Source organism: Amphibalanus amphitrite, unplaced genomic scaffold (assembly GCF_019059575.1).
Source record: "Amphibalanus amphitrite isolate SeventyFive unplaced genomic scaffold, NRLGWU_Aamphi_draft 000247F_arrow, whole genome shotgun sequence".
NCBI lineage: Eukaryota > Metazoa > Arthropoda > Thecostraca > Balanomorpha > Balanidae > Amphibalanus > Amphibalanus amphitrite.
In genome coordinates, this window is record NW_024881742.1 from 482,338 (window position 1) to 504,210 (window position 21,873).

Here is a 21,873-nt window from a genome sequence, read left to right on the forward strand (position 1 = left end):
AAGTGAAGTTGCAGCGTTGCGTAACATCTTTTGTCGCCCACCTGGCAACAATCCTGCAGTCCGGACTCCGGGCTCAAGTAAACAAGTTCTTTGTTAGAGCCTCCAAATAAGCGCGGGTCACCCTGGCCTTGAGTTGAGATCATTTGCGGCATACGAAAACTGATTGGTGTGCGGATTGCAGCCTCTCTCGTCAGAAAGAACCCGTATATTGTTGTAGACTGATTCAAATCTTGACTTCAAGAGGTCGTTTGTGTGCAAATAGATAGAGCCCTTGCGCGTACCCCTACCTGAGCTAATTCGCTGCAGCGGGCTTCCAGCCGAGGACAGCGCCCCAATTCGCATTCCCACGCTCCTTTCTCGGCTGCACGGGAAATGCAGTCACGATCGAACACCGCCTCCGCCCTCCAGCTCCTTCGCTCCGCCTTCCGACCGCGCCTCCAGCCGCCGCCTTCCGACTCCAGCACCTCCAGCTGACCGGGTCCTTGGCCCCTGGACACTGGACCCTGGACAGCAGGCGGTGCAGCGGCCGGCCGCACCCACCGCTGTCGCCGGGGCGTGGCGCCGCACCTGGCACCGTGTGGCCACTCCAAGTCAGGAAACGTTACGGCAGAGGCAGAAGCCCCCGGACGTTAGTGCTCTGTTACCGGGCGCCGGCCGAGGGCGGGGGAGCGGAGCGCAACGCTGGTCCCGAGGACATACGGCGCCGCCGCACGGCCCGCCCACTCCCCCGCCTCACCTCCGCGCCGGTCTCCGCGCGCCGGGTCGAGAGGGAAGCACACACTGGCAGGAGAGCACACTCCGGTGGTTGCCGGTAGCTCGCAGACAGACATACACACAGGCGGCTGGAGGAAAGCGACCAGACGGCGCAGCGGAATGGTCTTCCTCGTCACGGTGTCGGAAAATGTTGATCCTGAACAGGAATGTAGACGCGTGAAAGCCGATGGCATTTGTTCGCGCGCAACAATTGTCAATAGATCTGTATGCCCGGATTGGGACGAGGATTGACGCGATCTGCATCTGTTGCATCGTTTTGCCACCGGATGCTAACACGCAGGCCGGGGATATGTTGAAGCTGTCAGCCTGCGGGTCGAAGTTGTCGACGAGGGCTATCAATATCCCTCTTCATAAATGCATTACTCGTTGTTGGAGTTGCGGTGCCGGTGTCTAAGCCCTCCTCCACGCCGCTCCCGACTTGTGCAGCTTTCGCAACTCGCAGCCGTCTGCAATAACAGGCTTTCAATCCGATTGTTCCGCTCCGACCACCATACTTAAGAAGCTTCAGCCCCAGAGATTTTCCCCTTTCTGTGAACGGCACAGAGCGTGGGAGCTTTCAGCCGCAGTCAAGCTCCAGTGAAGCTGCACAGCAACTACGGCTGCAGTACAGTTCCCACCTCCCACCCCTCCCCAGAAACCAGGCGCCTTTGGTTCCGGATCGCGACCGTGCTGAGCCCCAGTTCCGAGGTGGCCGGTAGGCTCGCCGACTGTTGCGGATATTGCCGCTCAAGGGTCGTCGTCGGATTACGACTGGTGGCGGCGCGTCGGCCGCAATCTGTGGCTCCCGGCTCAGCTCGGGTCAGCCGGTCCGGAACTCTGGATCCGCGCTCGGATGCCACCGGAAGGTGTCCCTGACAATCAGCGGAGCCGCGTGGCGGCGGCGAGCGGGCCTCAGCGAGCTGCTGCTCTCCCGTTTGGTGTTTGTTTTCTTATAACAGGTATACTACGTCGATTTTCAATTTTTGACCCTATCGGCGACAGGTTTCTTGTTGAGGTAAATCACCGAATCCAGCAACCATTTGTCACACTCCGATCTCCCTAAACATCGCTAGCTTCACCATATTTCACCGCAATTTCTGCATCGCAAAAACGTCGTCGTCATCATCCTCAAAGCTGAGTAAAATGAGCCATCACTGTCAGCTCAGCCAAGAAGTATCCGTTGACTGTCTCTATGGCAGGTTTTCACGCCATCTCGGTAGCTTTTTCTCGTCTCCCGCTGCAGTTCGGCCCCACAATACTGCACCGGTGCCGCCAATCGCCGTCACTGCCGGCTCGGTTCAGTCAGCGGTCGCGTCTCCTACGCTGCCGATTTTTGCCGATAGCCAGACGCGTTGTGCGGCTCGGCCGCGGAGCCCCGACCGGTACTTCTGCACGACAATTACCGGCTGGGCCCGACTCGACTCGGGTTGTGAAATGGTCCGGTTTTTACCTGTTTCGACCCGATGATGATCGTTTGGCTGCACCATCGCTGGAATTTGAGTGCGCATTAACCTGTAAGAGCCGTCATCGTGCACTGTTGGGATGACTCGGCTGTCTCCAGAGTCCAGCGCATTGTTTCCGTTGAAACTAGTTTTTTTTTTCTTTTAAATCATGCTGAAGTTCATTGCGCTGTCTAGCTCCACAAAGTTTTTAGTTGTGTCGTGTTTTGTCATACAATAACAGCACTATTGAACCCCTACAACCTCGCAGCATTTAAATACAACAGAACAAATATACCTTTTTTCCAAGGGAACTCAAGTTTTATTGCGTTTGCATCCTGATCTCAACGACGGGACTCAGCCAGAGGCAAATAATTGCATCTCTGCAGCTGCCGTCGTCTTTTATCAAGATCGCACAAATACAATAGGTACACCATAAGACCAAGCTTATGGGCGTCCATGAAAACAAACTAATTCCTGTACCGTCCGTCCACCTTAATCGGAAGATGCTTCAGAAATATTCTACTTTCTAAGGAGACAATAGCCTAGTTCTGTCTCCTCACACCATCTGCTGTGTTGTGCAGTAAATAAATTCGGGTCGTCAACCTGTAATATCACGCTTGGTCACAGGACGGATATTGTGCTGTGCAGAGTTGAAGGTTCCGGGTCCGCGTCAAACCGCCCACGGGAATAATGTTGAACGCCGCGAGACAAATTGATGAGGTATAGCAATGAAAGGGCTCCAAAGCGATTGTTATTTACATATCAGCATCGCGTAGGTGACATTCTTCCTCAGTTGGTTAGCAAGTCTGTCTGTTATTTGTCACTGTTGATCGATATTGCAGCTGCCCCTTGCGTGCCAGCCCATTGCCAAATTTGGGCTAACGTGTTGACCTCCCTGCGGCCGTGACGATAACCTCATATGCACCAGTCTCAGATCTGTGTGTTTCTGTGCGTGGCAGACACGATGGTGGCCGGCCGGCAGTGGGCGCTGGCCGCCCTCAGCGCGCTCCTCTCGGCCTGCTCGGCGGCCGCCGGCGGCCAGCCCGCCGATGACGGCCACTACACCAATCAGTTCGCCGTCGAGGTGCCCGGAGGCCGGGCGCGCGCCGAGAGGGCCGCCAAGGAGCACCACTGCTCCGTCATCGACACGGTGAGGCGGCCGTCACAGCCGTGACGTCAGACGCGTGCCCGAGTGACACGTCCCCGCAGTCCTGTCAGTGCCGACCGGCCGGGGGGGGAGGGGGGGGGGGGGCTGGCAGTGACCGAGCCAACTCCCACGAGGTGCTGAGGTCGAACAGGGACCGTGTGAGCTAAGAGCTTGTCCAGGCTGTGTGCTGGGAAACATTCGCCTGACCTCGACTTTGTTCTGCTGTTTCATGCCAGCGTTACTTTGCATTTCCATTTGTGTGTGTGCCAATGTGTTTGTAGTGTGTATGTGGAGCTTTGTCTGGAGTTTGTCGGTCCCCTGCGGCGAAAAACGCACTCAACAAAGAGTGCGGGCCTTGACACGGCCGTTATCACGTTGGCCTCGTTACCAGCCGTCCGGTCCGTCGACCGCCGCCGTCCGAGGGAGACGCCGTGTCCCCTGTTTGCCGACCCGGCCGACCCGTTGAGAAATGTTTCTGTTACAGGGAGTATGCGATTTCAGTTAGTTTGCAACGACCCTAGGGTGGTTGTAACCTCCCTGAACGATCAGTTTGTTTGCAACGACCCTAGGGACGTTACAAAATAACTGCTCGTTCCGGGACGTTGTAACGAAACTAGGGTCGTTGCAAACTCCCTAGTTAGTATGCAACAAACCTAGGGTTGTTACAAAATAACTAGGGAGTTTAAGAATTCATCGAGTCTCGTTTCACAGGAGGGCCGTCAACAATCTTTTCCAATGAAAAACTTGTTCAATCTAGTTCAGCTTAAGAGAAAAGGAGAACACATTTTGAACATTCAGCTCAGGAGTATATGTGGTGCCCGGGACAAGGTACTTACGTAACTGTGATAATTTTGGCTGCATTATATCGCCAGCATATGCTTACATGTAGAAAATAGAGTTAGGTACTGGGGTAGGTGTGATGGATATCCGTCGCTATCCGTGTGCGGGTTATCCCTCACACTTTTAGGGGTGCGGGTCGGATAAAACCCCTCGTTTTTTCGCGATTATCTCGCGCTAAAAGCGGCCGATCGTGACGAAACTTTGAGTGTCCTCGAACTTATCTACGTTACTGGTTACACATTCCCTATACAGTACATGATCCTGAAACCAATGACCTTTGACCTTTGATCTGATTTCTGAGACCATGGCAGACCGAAATGATTTGCCGTTTATGTTAGCGAACACTAAATTGCGTTTCCAGACTTCTATTGTGATCACATATAAACGTGCCAACATATGAACTGATGGTTGTCCCATGCATCATGATGGGTTTCAAGTTGACTTGTCAGTTGTCGGCCAGGTCAAGGTCATTGACGTTTGGTGACTTCGGGTGACTGTTCCAAATTGTACGATTTTAAGGATTTTTTTTAAAGCTTATTTCGAATCCAGCATTCATTGAGACATTTGAGAAGTACGTATAGTTGTGGTGCCAATGCAACTTGCTACGAAGCTGTCGCTGGTGGTTTAGGTACAGCTGCTATAAATAGGTGGTGCGGGTGGGACGCCTTTAACTACTTGACCCAAACTTACCCAAACCAGCCTAGCTTAATCCTCGCCCCCTAGTTTTTTTTTCTCGCGATAGCTCCGAACACGCCAGCAACAGAGAGCTGAAACTAGGCATACCTGACCTTTGATTCAAGCCGGATCTTGTGACACCAACCAGATTTTCAGGTCAGGTCAGGTTACTGACCTATGACGTCATTAGTGGACGGTCCTGAGATGCCGCAACTTCGCAACGCCCTCAGTCCCATAGGAGCTTTTACAGGGGATGAAACTTAAGAACGTGCATCTCCTATGTAGAAGTCTCACAACTTGTACAGGGACCCGCAGTTGCTTCTGTACACACTAGTATTTCAGCGTATTCTTTGCCTGTGACACCGTTGGAGGCGAATTGGGAAATGATTGTGTGCTTATTAAAACCACCATCTGAAGGGCTTTAAACTGATGTGCTGCTCTCCTAATTCAGTGAACTTTTTATGGCTATATCAGCAAAACAATGTTTCCAGCGGTTTTTCCTGCCCCATTCCTTCTGAAACCTGGAACCGCTTATTCCATTTACTCCTGCCATCTAACGATGGTCGTGCTGACTACTAGTTCCGGCACTAGTTACTGCTCCAGTTTTGCACCCGGCACAAACTCAGGCGGCACCGGTCCGTGGCTCGACCATGGGGAGGGTCGGACCGAGCCGACTGCCTGGGGCGCGGTTAGATCGGACGCCCTGCTGGGGAAGGGGACGGGAGTGAGGGGGAGTGGAGGAGGTGGTCACGTGGTCCGTCCAAGCTCGCAGACGACCTGACCTGTCCTGCGCCCAGCCATGTTCCGTGATCCAAAATGGCACGAGAGCTGTGGAATGCCTGGAGGAGACGCTTCGAAAGCGAACTTCAGCAGCACTAATTTACCATATTCTGTGAAGATAAATTAATATTATATTAATGCAGAAAAAATTGTATGCCCAAGCTGTATAAGCTGTATCTTTTTAAAAGTTGTAAATATAATTATTTTAGGGACTTATAGGTTTCGTATACACAGTGAATTGTGTTACAATAAGCCGTTTCGCTGTTATGGTTACTAACTGAATCTAGTTATCCTTTTTTCTCACAGGGAATGACAATACAATAACAATACGAATAAAACCAGACGTTTCGCACAAAAAAGTGCCTCCGTCAGTGGCAAGAAATAAGTAATTAGGCATACATGTTTTCTTTCGATAACATCGATCAAGTAGTTATCTTTATTTTTTTAAAGATATATTTTCAACAGTTTTTTAAGCACATCATGGAAGCTGATAAACATTTGTGTATTTTATCGGCAACCCGGCTGGCCAGACCGAGACGGTGCCGCATTTAGTTCTCATCGATGTTAAACCTATACACTCATTTTTCTCCACTGACGAAGGCACGTTGTTGTCCGAAACGTTTGGTTTTATTCGCATTGTTTTTATATTGTCATTGTCCGTGAGAAAAACATACTCATATGGACTGGTCTCAGTTCATATAGAAATTGTTGCACATTCATCAACACAGATAAAATGAATATTAGCCCTCACCACACATATAAGTAGAGGTAAGTAGACCGCGCCCGCTGTTTTACACCAATAAATCGCGGCAAAGCGAAGGATTGCGACGATTCTTTGGTGCCCTGGAGTTAATCAATTTTACAACTTCCCGGAAAATTAAATAGCCCTTATCATTTTTGCGTCTTGTCTGAGAATTTTAAATCCCTGAACCAAATAACCTTTAACCTGTGATTATTTTTCTCAAGATCATGTCAGGCCAGAATAGCAATTGAAAGTCAGCGCACATCTTCTGTGTGTTTCCATAGTCGTTTCGTGATTAGCAACGTCACAACATGTGAAATATATTATCTAATATTATCTAATGTTTGTCTCATTAATTGTTGTGGGTGCCAAGGTCACGTGAAACTCAGGTTAAGGTCATTTACTTGAAATGATCTCGGTTAACTTCCTTAAATTTACACCTTTTTACTGTGGTTTTTAGGAAGTGTTGGTTTGAAATTTAGCACCCATTTTAGCATTTGAAAACTAGGCATACTTAGGTATCAGTTATAATGCCTATGCAATATGATGCAAGGCTGTAAATGCTGGTTAACATTCTATATAGCCGGCAGAACGCCTAATGGGTGATCTGGCGTGACCCGTCCTACCCCAAATGCTTTGATACATCATCTTTGATCAAAGCAAGTGCAAATTCGGAGTCAGAAGCAAGCCAAGTCCCAGCAAACTTCACTTGTAGAAATTCTAGCAGGACCCAATTTTCCGTGCTTTTGGGTTATTAACCTGATCTGGGAGGTCAACCAGTGACCTAGGATCTCAGCATTGACCAGGACATAAAAATAATTGGCTTTTTCTCGTCAGCGATGACCAGGACCCTCAAATCATCGGATTTCTTTCGTCACGAGCAACACGCTCTTTTTTATTTTTCAGCGAAGCTCTGGCTCTTTTTATCAAGGGCCGAATGGCTGAGGGTTTCTACGCCCCTCCGCTACATGGTAAGACGCTGAAAAGAAATGCCTAAATAGGTGAGGTTTAAATATCGATTGCTTTTTAAGTGCCGAAGCCCGAAACACTTTAATTTACTTCGATAGCAGTTTTTAAGACCAACGAGCTCGAATAATATAACTTCTTGAACAATGTAAGCACCACATAAAATGAATCGTGAGAGAAGCGGCTCAAGATTAAGGAACTATGAGACACTTAATAAAAAACGGCATAGATTAGAAACTGCACCTAACTTGCACTGGTTTTTAAACCTTTTCGTTGCAGACTGGTAGATTAAATTTTAGGATTGATTTCAGCTGATGCTCAAATGGAGCTATTCATTCGTTCATTCATGCGACCATCTATATTACTATTTGTGGTGACGTAGTTTCTGTCTGTAACCGAGGTCGCGACATGGTGCTACGTAGCGCGGGTTACAGGTCACACCGTTGCACCTACCGCGCTGAAGTTTGCGCAACTCATAGAACAAGGATGGACAACGTGCCTTTGAGGGGTCTCAGCTCGATCGGGTCGATAGCGAGCGCGTGGCGCGTGCCCGAAAAGTGCAAATTCGCGTCATAGACTTTACATGTATAAATCGGCTTGCAAAAACGGGCGAAAATGGCTAAATTTGCCCGACACGGGTCCGGTTACCGTGCAATATCTCGGTAACCGTGCACCCGATCGTCACGGGAAAAACAGCATCGTGTAGAGAATCGAACGGGTAATCGAATGGTGTGCTGTGCGGAGGATGGCACGTGCCACGTGCACCCGTGAGGGCACTTTTGTTTGAAAAATTGACGTTTCGGACGGTTTTTTGGATTTTATTTTATTTTCACATGACCGTCAGACTGAGAGAGTTAAAACAATGCCTTTTGGCAAGGGAAACGTACCGCCTCTCATGGAAAAATTGTGAAAAGCTAATTGATCAAAAACAAGGTGGAAGAAATCGCTGGAGAAAATGTCATTTGTCAATAATGTGCCACTAAATAATTGCACGGATTTTGCTGCTTAACCTGATACGTTTGACAATTGAAAATGCTATCATTGGAAAGAGCATTCAATTCTCTCCAAGATCCAATCATCACGTTTGCATGACAAGCAACAGTATTCTTAAAAATATAAATGTTTCAAACCTCTGCAAATCCATTTTTAGCGAAAATTATCTACGCCTTTCATTTGTCAAAAAACTACGCACCTGAATTATAAAACACATTTGACAGGTTCACTAACTATTGACAGGTTCTGAAGTAGAAAGCATGCTTATCAGACACGGGCACCTCGATGCGATGGATATTCTTTCCAAACCAAATCATTTAGCCATCAAAAAGCAATCGACCGAAATGGATGGATAACCAAACCGACACAAGAACAACCAAACACCCGTCAATCGAAAATACCCCTTTTCGCGTTGCGGAGCACGCGGGTCACCCTAGTCCAATTCCATTCATAAAAGAAGCCAGTGACAAAATTGTTCATTTTAGATAAGTGTGAAATACAAACTCAATAAAAGTTTAATGATACGGCAAATTTGACAGCTTTTATAATGAACAGACAAATAACTTTAACGAATCAAGGTTGCGAGCCCCAAATAGGGGAGAGTGAGGTATAAATGAGCCAAGGCGCAAGTTTAGCCACCCCATGTTTCTCAGCTCCTACCGGTCCTATGGCGCTGATTGACTTGAGCTTCCATATGCCGTTCGCTTACGATGCTGCAGTCTTTCACGTGAGACGGCAACGTTCTCACGCTCAGCACCCGGTAACATGTGGTATCGCCCCTGATAACTAAGACATGTTTGGCTTTAAAATGAGATTGTTGTTATCTGCGGTGCATGGTTATTTTCCTTAGCGGGTGTCATTAATCGAAAATGGCCACGGGTGGGGCAAGATGAGCCATTTTCACCTGGGGGAAGATGAGCCGGATAAGCCATTGATGTCTCCGCTGTCGAAAACCAAACTGAGCTGCGCTTGTTTCTGCTGAATAAAAATGGTAGGAAATTGTTTTTCTTTGTTGATTACACAAGTTGTAAGTGATTTGCAGATTATCTGAAGGATAAAATGATTTCTTCCGTGATAGAAAACTTGACGAGTTATTGGAAGGCTTAAAACAGTTACTTTTTGATGGAGGAAAAAAACTTTGCCATAAGTATGTATGCCATGGAGTAAATAAAAGAGCCCACTCTTCGCCGCGCCCGGGAAAAGAAGAGATTCGCTTTTTCCATCCATGCTCAACTTTCCCCACGACGTGTCTCAACTTACCCCGCCCATGGGGTAAGATGGGCAACGTGCAAGATGATTTTTGACGTAGCCTTTCAGTACAAAAATAAGCGGTATGAAACATTTCTGGCCACCATTACATGCGCAATGACCACTCTGTCCGTCCAACCCGTAAACGCAGAAAAATGATCAGTAAGGTAGCCTGTAGCTTACGAAAAACAAAAGCGGCTCAACTTACCTCATTCATCCCTACGTTACACAATTGAGGGCATTTTTTAGACCATCACAGTATTTGTCAACAATTGTTGTTTGGGGGGCTGGGGAGGGTGGTTACTGGCTCATACACTGTCCCCCCCCCCAAATAAAAGAAAACGAAACCGATCATCCGCGAAAAGAACTATTGAGCTCGAACCAAGGTGACGAATCGATTTATAGGTATGCAGGATGACTAACGATGCCACTTTTTGACTTCTTGTGTCAAATAAATTCCATCATCTGGATAGCACGTCAACATTCTATTTGACATTTTACAACAAACGTATACTATTTGGCGCGACTAGCCTCATAAATGTTCTGAAACTAAAACCGTTTCTTGGCAATTAACTTGGACCACGTCATCCCAGCTTATGCACGACAAAAATAAAATAATGCTTCAGGATCCTGGCCTGAATTCGAATGCTTAAAGTTTACTCAAAACGGGTGTGGCTGAGGCACTCTTCGCTACATCTCGTGACGGCCACCATTGTGTCGCATTTTTCGGTAAGCTATAAGTTAATAAGGAAAGGATTGGTGAGTGGGTTGAAAAAAGCCCCCCCTCCACCCCCCCACCCCCTCCTTCTTCTGGAAACATAAGTAATCGAAAGATCTGGCGATGGTTTATCCAGCTCCTCTGCCGCCGCGCTGCGAGGCCTCGATTCGTTCGGTATGTGGCTTCCTGAGCGGTCCTCCCCGGAGGCAAGGTGAAAGGTCATGGCCTGTATCAGAAATTTATACGTTGCTGAATATGTTTTATAGTTCTTCCAAGGCCTTGGACACCGTTTTATTATATCGGACAAACATTGCACTTTCTTGTCAATCAATACATTTAAAGAAAACTTGACCATAATCTTATACTGCGGCAATTGTAGTTCTGCTTACGGTTGCCTCTTTATGATACGGGCCACCACCACCTCCACTGCGCTGGAGCTCAGGCGTTCTACCCCTCCCCGCTACGGACCGGCCCTCGGGCTAGGTGTGTTAGTACTGAGCGCAAACCTGTAGTAGTCACGTGACTTTCATTCACGTAGCGGGAACGGAAGCTATAGGCGATACCAAGGACGGGCTCTGGGGAGGCAACCGGCGCGGAGAAATAGCACAATTGTAGTTTTGGAAGAATATCTGTTGCGGTAAGAGGAATTATACAAAACATACGTGCTAGGAGCAAACATGTGTTATTCCTCCATACTTTGCGCTACATTTCCTTTCTCCAATGGCCAGCACTTAGCAAATAATAGCGCAATTCTAAATTGGTAATATATGTGTACAGTAGCAACTGCGGGTCCCTGTACCTCTAGGATTTTTCCTAAAGATGACATGAGGTCAGGTCGGTCACGTGACCTCAACACTATAAGTCAATTGAGAAAAATGAAAACTGCTATTCTGGCGCCGGGAGCAATCTCAAACTATTGCAAGCACACGGATCGTGATTTCATGCACTCCTTGCAAAAGTTAGATGCTTCAATTTTGCATTGTTGACGTTGCGTGATTATGACGTCACTAGGGTCATACGAGCTTTTCGTCAATAACTCCCGATCAAACTGAGCTAGCGAGTTAGTCAAGCCACCAATGGACTGAGGAAGACCTGCCGAATCGAATAAAATGCAACAGGACCTCTTTTGACCAATTTCACGACCTAGGGGTCTCTGACCTGACCTTGACCCGAAGTCAACACCTCAAGTTGACCTCATCCGAACAAAAAGTATACCATTCGACACGCCTGAGCAAGGCGAGCACGTTTATGCTAAAATCGCGCTCTGCAACTGTTTTTTTTTAAAGTTATTGATCAAAAACCGAACCCGTGTCTTGGGTCACATGACCCGACCTCAGAGGTCACCAGTTGACCTGAGACCTTAAAATCGGGTACTAGCTGCTGTGTCTCCTAACGGCACACACGCTCGTTTTTTTCCGCGACGCTCTAAATCCAACGGGGGCGAAAAACGACGAGGGGGTCGTACCAGCCCTCCCCCCGGCCGGCGCGTATGTAGAAAACCAACAGGTCCTGCGGGGTTAGCTCTCGCCCTTATTGGTGTTTTGCCAGCTGCAAACGCGCGGGGCGGGGCTAGGTTATTGGTTGACCTTCCAGGTCAGGCCAGTGACTCAAAAGTCGGGAAAATCGGGACCTATGACCTGTTAAAACTTTGGAGAGTTAGTTGATACGAGGTTTTTCGGGGCGCTGATCACGAATTTCATGTTAGCTTTGATCACCGATGATGTCTTGATGCTTTTAGGCCAGGTCGGGTCAGGTCAGGTCAGGTCAACCAGTAGGCGTCTTGCTAGCTGTCCATAATAGGTGTCAACTAACACTGACAGCTTCGTGACATTGTAGGAAGGCGCCAAAATTACTTCGTAAATGTTCAAATGGGTGCTAAATTCGAAATCAGCTCGAAAAACTAGCCTAAAAATATATGAGCCCAGAAGAAGTGAACTAAGGTCATCAAAGGTCAATGACCTTGACCTGACATTCACGTGACCTTGACACCCACCATAATGCATGGGACCACCATCATTTCACATGTTTGAACGTTTACGATCACAAAAAGACTGGAAACGAGCGGATAATGGCCGTTTTTACGAAGGGCTTCCTGGCGAATGTCCATCTAATTTGAACAAATCTGCACCAAATGTGCACCTAATCTGCACAAAATGTGTACTATAGATGGCCGTCGTGAAATACTCCTGAGCTGAATGTTCAAATTTTGTTCCCCTTTTCTTTTTAAATGAGCTAGATTGAACAAGATTGTCATTGGACAAGATTGTTGACGGCCCTCCTGTGAAACGAGACTCGATGAATTCTTAACCCGGCGGCCGCTGGGCCTCCGCGCCACCCGCCGGCCGCTGGGGGGGGGGGGGGCATATAGTTGCCCCCCCCCCCTTTACTTCCGCGGCGATATCGTCGCAACGCGAAGAGATAGAGAAGCGAAACTTTGCACACATCTTCCTGAATACCTAGCCAAGGTTGTGTCCAAATTTGGTGTCGATCCCATTTGAAATGACGTCACAGTGACGTCATAAGTCAAATTATAGATTTGCGACTCTCAGTTCCCTCACGATACATCAGGTATATGGGACCGAATATAAAGGGCCGATTATTGGTTAGGAACTAGATGGAAATGTACTTAGATGTTTTAGGATGACAGCAGGTGCTGTCTAGTTCATTTACAGTTGAGTTTCATGCTCAGCGTCATCAGAAACGGTCCATATCGGAAAACGACAAAACTTTATGACGTCACTGTGACGTCATCTTAGATGCTACAACCACCAAACTTTCTTCAAACATTGCCTAGGTATTCATTTGAAGCTATGCCAAGTTTCACGTTCGTAGCTCATCAGGTTTCGGAGATATTCCACAAAACGTAAAGGGGGGGCAACTTTATGCCCCCCCCCCCAGCGGCTCGTGGGTTAAACTCCCTAGTTATTTTGTAACAACCCTAGGTTCGTTGCATACTAACTAGGGAGGTTGCAACGACCCTAGTTTCGTTACAACGTCCCGGAATGAGCAGTTATTTTGTAACGTCCCTAGGGTCGTTGCAAACAAACTGATCGTTCAGGGAGGTTACAACCACCCTAGGGTTGTTGCAAACTAACTGAAATCGCATACTCCCTGTAACATTTCGATAACAGCGAGGTCGGCTCGGAGAGTGAAACTGTTCCCAGCCCCTCCCTCCGGCACGTGACAGGGCTGAACGGGGTTGACTCAGTGTAACTGACCGGGTCAAGGTCACCGGTGTCTTGGTCAAGGTCAGCCGGCACCCGTGAGTGTCACAGCGGAATAACTGGTTCCGAGTCATGCTGTTCGTATTGCATGGCCTTGTTCTTAGCGGAGATTCGAGCCAGTTTGATACATAGTTTGAGCACAAGGTTACGGCTGCTTGTTTTCCATTCTTGTGGAATGTGAAGACGCGTGTTGTGTTTGCTAATTGGATGACCCAGGCGTGCCTGACACATTGTGTTTGTTCCATCTTTCAGATAGGGGATTTAGAAGATCATTATCTATTAGAATGTCATGGAATTCATAAACGTTCAACAGAGCACTCACATCACCATGTTACAAAACTCAGGAGCTCAGAACACGTGAGTATGATGGCGGAAGGTCCAAATGACAGTCTTAGGTACATACATATTGTCCCGGAATCAAAGATTAATGAACAATGCTTTTCTCACATCAAGTACGAATGTTTACTTTTATTTACAAAAGCGTTATTGCCATAATTAACGCACTTCATAGATTCGAAGGCAGCTAAGCGGCACTTAATTGACAGCTACCCAGACCCTAACGCTCTATCCGTTTTTTTTTACGCTCTGTCCCTCTTTGTAGATTATCTGGGCCGACCAGCAATATTACAAGAAGCGAAAGAAGCGCGATGGCGCCGGCTTTCTGCCCAGCAATTTGTTCCAGAACGGTTTTCCGTTTTCGTTCGGGCCCGGGTTCGGCTCGGAGTTTAACGGCGGCGACGGCAGTCCGCCTCGGCCGCGGACCCAGTCCTACTGGAAGGACCCGCTCTTCAAGGAGCAGTGGTACCTGGTGAGTTCCGCGGCACGCGAGTCTGTTACAAACCTAGCGCTTTACATTGTTGTAGTTATGTCATTTTATGTAGTAGGTAATGTCATGTTGGTACCACACAACATGCAAATGTTCATTACTATGCAATTTTATTTTTATTTTAACTCTGTGTTTTATTAAGAACTCATTTCAGTCGTGATATGTTGATTTTCTAAGAGTTACAATGACATTGGAGATGGTCCAGAATCTGCTTACCTATCTGGGCAGTATCACAAGCTCCCAGAAAAAAATGCACCTACCTATAACCTAAATATTTGCAAAGTAATTGATATAAGGGTTCAATGCACACATCAGTCATATTATCCTTTAGCGGTAAGAAAAGGATTGGTAAAAATACGTCTCTTTTATAGGTCAATTTGTTTACAAAGAGCCGTTTTTATTATTCATCTCGTGAGTGCAGTTGTCCAGTCGTGTGTGTACCTACTCTGTTTTCTCTCACTCACTGCGGTTTTGTGGAAATTCTTATCAATCAGAGCACATCCTTGTCTTGTCTGCCTTCACAAACATCGTCGCTTTCGGCTTGGAGATCATAAACTCGCATATATCTCTGCGATCATGCTACCGTTATCCCGTTTGCTGTTTAGTATATGTACCATCTTTGCGCTCTTCAACATGTATCAATTCTCGCCATAATATTCATCTCGCTTGCTACGCAAACTTTACAAGAATGCTACGAACAAGAGCATACAGCATATAACATAACGCACCCCACTTTCACAATCTGCTTATCGGGAGTGCCTTCCCGTCGCCATAGCCTGGACCCGCCCATGCTCACGCAGGCTTGCAGCGCGGCGCCGGCCGCGGCAGACCTTGCGAAAAGTCACGACCCGCTGGCCGCGGCGGGGGGGGGGGGGCAGACCCCCGGTCGCCACTCGGGAAGGGAAAGTGACGATCCGAACAGGCGGCGACACTGATCTACAGGGCTGACCTCGACCGTCTGAGGAGGTGAAGGGGGGGGGGCTGAACGGGGGGGGATGGATAGTGACTGAGAGACACCGTGAATGGCAGCATTGAGTTAGGATACTTTTAATGTTTTCAGAGCCATGTTGTTCATCAGAGCCAGGCGTTTTCGCTCCTAGCCAACTATACTACTAATCACTATTGACTTACATCATACAGTCAAATTTGTCAGTCCGACCCACGACTCCGTGTAGAAATGAACTTTAGTCATGCACAGTGAGTGTAAAAGGTCACTTAATCCCAAGAGTCTCATGCCACTTGTCCGAAATTGATAAATCGGATGCCATTTCGTCTGCAGACGCCTCCAGCGGAGCCAGTGTCCGATACTATCTAGTGTCTAGTTTATATTAGCGTCTGGTCTATAAACACGAGCGGACATAGCATCCCCGCACGTCTATGATGTTCCTCTATGTCAATACAGGATCTTTGTTAATATTAGCGGTCCTCAGTTAGGCTAGCCGCAGATACGTCTAACCTCCTGGCATTGTTTATATGATCTGCTATTACAAAGTCAGTAGCACACCCTACGATGCTCCGCAACAAATACTCGTCAAATTTATAGCCAACCTGTGGTCGTCATTTCGATCTATAATTTTTGGCGTGGCACCATGCTAAAGAAGGCTTTGCAGGTACCTTTATTATGTTACAGGCCACACGAAAAAATAATCTTTCCTACTACGGTTATTCTATAAAGCTGTAGGAGATCGATTGATGCTTGAACCTCAAACCTAAATAAAGACTAATAATTGTGTAATATACTGTGAGGATTAAGTTGAAAATCATTGTACTGGTTGTTTCTTACGCTCGCCAGCCCGGCGGCTATTTCACCACACGGCAGCGTTGCTGCACTTCTCTGTTTCACAGCTTGATCTTGTAATGACTGCGTGAATTCGCCGATCGTATCCAGCAGTCATTGCACCTCATCTCTGTTCTCTGTTTAGCCATGCGCGCTAAAGACCGAGTGGAGCTTGCGCAATCCTAAAGCCATTATCCGGTCAATCTGTGCCAATTGGTGTTTCTGGAGACTGAGTGACCGCGCCAGCTGCCACTGGCTCGCAGCTGTGAGCCCCACGGCACCCAGCTGGGCTCAGTATCCGTGACAGGCTCATATGATTTGTGTTGCAGAACGGAGGCGCCAAGGACGGCAACGACATGAACGTGCTGCCCGCCTGGCAGCAGGGCTACTCGGGCAAGGGCGTGGTAGTGTCCATCCTCGACGACGGGATCCAGCCCAACCACCCGGACCTGATCGACAACTACGTGAGTTACACGGCTGCTCAGCGACAGGCTCTTCGCAACTCCGCCGTCCGCGACCACAGACAGTTGGGCCAAACCGCCTGAATTGACCTCAACTACGTCCATCCGTGCAGCTGTGGGTGGCACTTCCCGTTATGTTCCCCGATCTCGTTGAACTTCCGGTGGTTTATTCGCCAAATACGCTCAGACGGCCGACCCATTCCGTCCCTTTGTCGACCCAATCCGTCCCTTTGCCGACCCAATCCGTCCCTTGCCGACTGCACGCACTCTGAGGCCGTGCAGAACTGTCCGCTGTCCGTCTCCGCCCGCCTCTCGGTGCAGCGCCACTGGTCAGCCCGGCGCGGGCCCTGACGGCCACTCCGGTGGCGGGGTGCGCCGGGTTTTCCATCGGCCGTGTCAGAGGCGGCCGGCGGCTCCCCAGACGGCCGGCCGACACTACCCGGACCTGCGGCCGTCCGAAACCGAGGACACCCGGCTCCCAGCGGGCACCGCCGAACGGCCCCGGAGCGCCGGACACGCCCCCGGAGCGCCAGACAGCGCCAAAGCGCCTGCACGCTACCCCGGACGTGGCCGCAGCATCTTCGTTAGTCCGAGAGACTCAGCCCGTCAGATAAATAACAGACCGCCAGTTTTATAATGCTAGAGCTAGGATTAGAACCATGTTCTACATGTGCGCTGGGCAGGATGACAAGCGGCGCATTTGGCGTGAGAACCGATTTCTTACTTTTAACTTTTCTCCCTCGGCATGGTGGTAGTTTTTTCATTTTCATTAGGCCGCGTTGTCTTTATTCGCCGTCTATCCACACAATGTTACCAAATTGTAATGTAATCACAGATCGCTTATAACGTTTAACATAAAAAATGTTCATTTCGGCACCCATCACACAAATCACGCCCACCCGCGTCGAATGCGATGATTAATCTACATACATATACCGAATGAACGGTACACGAATAATACACACCAACGTATATTGATGTCGCAATTCGCACTATTGCCACACACGCTGTCAACCGGTCGTGGAAATTTTTACAGACAAGCCAAACAACGAGAAATCACCATTGAAGCGGACCGCATGCCGATCATGGATACCATTGCTTGAATACTTGACCTCCGACATCACATGTTGCAATAGAATTGATGGTTATCCGGAATTCTAATTTCAAACAGGCCACCTCAAACTATAGACAATCGTAAGTTGTGTTGGTGTCGCTTTCAAAACCTTATGCAGATCATATCGCCTTGCCCGACTCTCTCTCTCTCTCTCTCTCTCTCTCTCTCTCTCTCTCTCTCTCTCTCTCTCTCTCTCTCTCTCTCTCTCTCTCTCTCTCTCTCTCTCTCTCTCTCTCTCTCTCTCTCTCTCTCTCTCTCTCTCTCTCTCTCTCTCTCTCTCTCCCTCCCCACCAGAGCGCCCCAGTCTGACCTGCACCCGCTCTCCGCAGGACCCGCTGGCGTCGCTCGACATCAACGATAACGACGACGACCCGACGCCGCGCGACGACGGCACCAACCGGCACGGCACGCGCTGCGCCGGCGAGGTGGCCGCCATGGCCGGCAACACGGTGTGCGGCGTCGGCGTGGCGCCCAACGCCAGCATCGGAGGTGGGTGCGCGGGCCTGGGACTCCCCCCCCCCCCCCGCCAGCATCGGAGGTGGGTGCGCGGGCCTGGGACTCCTCCCCCCCCCCGCCCGAGAGCATCGGAGGTGGGTGCGCGGGCCTGGGACTCCTCCCCCCCCCGCCAGCATCGGAGGTGGGTGCGCGGGCCTGGGACTCCTCCCCCCCCCCCCGCCAGCATCGGAGGTGGGTGCGCGGGCCTGGGACTCCTCCCCCCCCGCCAGCATCGGAGGTGGGTGCGCGGGCCTGGGACTCCTCCCCCCCCCGCCAGCATCGAAGGTGGGTGCGCGGGCCTGGGACTCCCCCCCCCCCCCGCCAGCATCGGAGGTGGGTGCGCGGGCCTGGGACTCCCTCCCCCCCCCCCTTCCCAGCCAGTCTGGTCCAGGAGCGGGCCAGAAGGGCTGCTTTGAACGATTGCTCGTTACATATTCCATATTCACTGGCGGTAGAAACTCTTGCACAATTATCGTCTCGACGACCTCGGGAATCCAAAAACTTGTTCCACATTCCCGAATACTGGCTCCAATCGTGATGCCAAATCATGACTTCTCATCAAGACTCGCGAGCGTGCAGTGTTTTTACGCACATTGCTGTTGGGTCAGTGCGGTTCAGTGCGTGCTGGCTTGTCGTACTGTCATTGTGCAAGGGCCACAGTGCGTTATGCTATACAATTCGCCAATCTTTTGTGCCGTATCGACGGGTAAATCAATACAACAACGGCATGGAGTAATGTCTTATAAAGGAGTAAAATGGAACGAAATAAAGCGATAGATCGCCATATTCCTCAAGCCCTCTCGTCTCTAACATGCTCTGTGTGACGCCAGGCGTTCGTATGCTGGACGGGGGTGTGAACGACTACGTCGAGGCGAAGGCGCTGAGTTTCCGGCGGAACCACATCGACGTCTACAGTGCCAGCTGGGGTCCCGAGGACGACGGCAAGACGGTGGACGGGCCCGGCCCGCTGGCCCGGCGCGCCTTCATCGAGGGCGTCCTCAAGGTGGGCACCCAGCGCCGGCCCGGCGTCCCGCTAATAGTGCAGCGACCCAGTGGTATGTGTCAAATGCGGAACCTGGAGGTAAATAGACGCTGCAGACGTGTTTGATTACGTAACTAAGGGATTGTTACCCGCATTGTGTCCGAGCATTTTGACTCTGCACGCACGCCGACCTACTCTGCGAGCAAGCCGGAAATCAAAGACCGCCAAGTGACCTGCTTACGAGCTTAAACGACGTTATATAACCTGAATAATTCAACCCGACCGACTCAAGATATTTGTCAGTGTTACAGTTGCACGTTTATCTTATCTCTCGGCAACGTACGCTCCCAGGCCATTGACCCGGAAGTTATAACGTTTCCGCCGCTGGCCTGACCGGTACCGTTACGGCCTTTGCAGGGAAGAAAAGGCCGGGGCTCCATCTTCGTGTGGGCCTCTGGGAACGGCGGACAGTACGTGGACAACTGCAACTGTGACGGCTACACCAACAGCATCTTCACGCTCTCCATCTCATCGGCCACGCAGGGCGGGTGAGCTGGGGGACAGGGCGAATGGGCTGGAGCGAGGGACGGGGGACGGGCGGGTGAGCTGGCCGCTGGGGGACGGGCGGGTGAGCTGGGGGACAGGGCGAATGAGCTGGAGCGAGGGACGGGGGGCAGGGCGGGTGAGCTGGGGGGCGACGGCCGAGGTAGCTGAGGAGGAATACAGACACATGTAAGGGCCGCGTCCGTGTAGGTACCTGGCCTGAGTCGGTGACGGCAGATATTGTATTGTGCTCGTCGAACAGACGTCGGCTGCTTGGATTATGTCATATGTGTAATTATAAGTAATAGCTGACAAGCCACAAGGATTTGATTGCAATTATATGTTAACGGCTACTCTTCGGCGTGTATTTTATTACAATTCTGCATCCCACCGTAGCTGTGACTCCAGGCTAATATAACAAACTTCACCCCCTCTCCGATATCCCACGGGAACAAGCCGTGGTACCAAACATAACCTCACCCCCTCCGACATTCCCAGGAACAATCCGTGGTACCGAACACCACCCCTCCGACATCCCACAGGAACAATCCGTGGTACCGAACACCACCCCTCCGATATCCCACAGGAACAAGCCGTGGTACCGAACACCACCCCTCCGACATCCCACAGGAACAAACCGTGGTACCGAACACCACCCCTCCGATATCCCACAGGAACAAGCCGTGGTACCGAACACCACCCCTCCGATATCCCACAGGAACAAGCCGTGGTACCTGGAGGAGTGCGCCTCCACTCTGGCCACCACGTACAGCTCGGGCACGCCGCTTCACGACAAGTCGATGGCCACCTGCGACCAGGACGCCGCCCTCCGGCCCAAGCACATCTGCACCGTGTCACACACAGGTACGGCGCGGTCTCAGAGCGAGTCTCTGTTATAGACGCCGCCCTCCGGCCCAAACACATCTGCACCGTGTCACACACAGTTACGGCGCGGTCTCAGCGAGTCTCTGTTATAGACGCCGCCCTCCGGCCCAAACACATCTGCACCGTGTCACACACAGGTACGGCGCGGTCTCAGCGAGTCTCTGTTATAGACGCCGCCCTCCGGCCCAAACACATCTGCACCGTGTCACACACAGGTACGGCGCGGTCTCAGCGAGTCTCTGTTATAGACGCCGCCCTCCGGCCCAAACACATCTGCACCGTGTCACACACAGGTACGGCGCGGTCTCAGCGAGTCTCTGTTATAGACGCCGCCCTCCGGCCCAAACACATCTGCACCGTGTCACACACAGGTAAGGCGCCGTCTCAGCGAGTCTCTGTTATAGACGCCGCCCTCCGGCCCAAACACATCTGCACCGTGTCACACATAGGTACGGCGCCGTCTCAGAGCGAGTCTCTGTTATAGACGCCGCCCTCCGGCCCAAACACATCTGCACCGTGTCACACACAGGTACGGCGCGGTCTCAGAGCGAGTCTCTGTTATAGACGCCGCCCTCCGGCCCAAACACATCTGCACCGTGTCACACACAGGTACGGCGCGGTCTCAGAGCGAGTCTCTGTTATAGACGCCGCCCTCCGGCCCAAACACATCTGCACCGTGTCACACACAGGTACGGCGCCGTCTCAGCGAGTCTCTGTTATAGACGCCGCCCTCCGGCCCAAACACATCTGCACCGTGTCACACACAGGTAAGGCGCCGTCTCAGCGAGTCTCTGTTATAGACGCCGCCCTCCGGCCCAAACACATCTGCACCGTGTCACACACAGGTACGGCGCCGTCTCAGCGAGTCTCTGTTATAGACGCCGCCCTCCGGCCCAAACACATCTGCACCGTGTCACACATAGGTAGGGCGCCGTCTCAGCGAGTCTCTGTTATAGACGCCGCCCTCCGGCCCAAACACATCTGCACCGTGCCACACACAGGTACGGCGCGGTCTCAGCGAGTCTCTGTTATAGACGCCGCCCTCCGGCCCAAACACATCTGCACCGTGTCACACACAGGTACGGCGCGGTCTCAGCGAGTCTCTGTTATAGACGCCGCCCTCCGGCCCAAACACATCTGCACCGTGTCACACACAGGTACGGCGCCGTCTCAGCGAGTCTCTGTTATAGACGCCGCCCTCCGGCCCAAACACATCTGCACCGTGTCACACACAGGTTACGGATCGGTCTCGGGAAGGTACG

At 50.6% G+C, this 21,873-nt stretch overlaps 1 protein-coding gene across 1 annotated transcript in view; it reads left to right on the forward strand.

Annotated features, from left to right (window-relative positions):
- LOC122386330 (furin-like protease 2) overlaps positions 1-21,873 on the forward strand; it is a 41,876-nt gene that overhangs the window by 13,777 nt on the left and 6,226 nt on the right. The window contains exons 2-9 of the mRNA XM_043375428.1: positions 3,155-3,345; positions 13,781-13,885; positions 14,130-14,336; positions 16,461-16,595; positions 18,036-18,195; positions 19,032-19,204; positions 19,601-19,731; positions 20,445-20,590. Of these exons, the coding sequence (XP_043231363.1) occupies positions 3,160-3,345; positions 13,781-13,885; positions 14,130-14,336; positions 16,461-16,595; positions 18,036-18,195; positions 19,032-19,204; positions 19,601-19,731; positions 20,445-20,590 (1,243 nt within the window). The 5' untranslated portion in view covers positions 3,155-3,159. The remainder of the gene's footprint in view (positions 1-3,154; positions 3,346-13,780; positions 13,886-14,129; positions 14,337-16,460; positions 16,596-18,035; positions 18,196-19,031; positions 19,205-19,600; positions 19,732-20,444; positions 20,591-21,873) is intronic.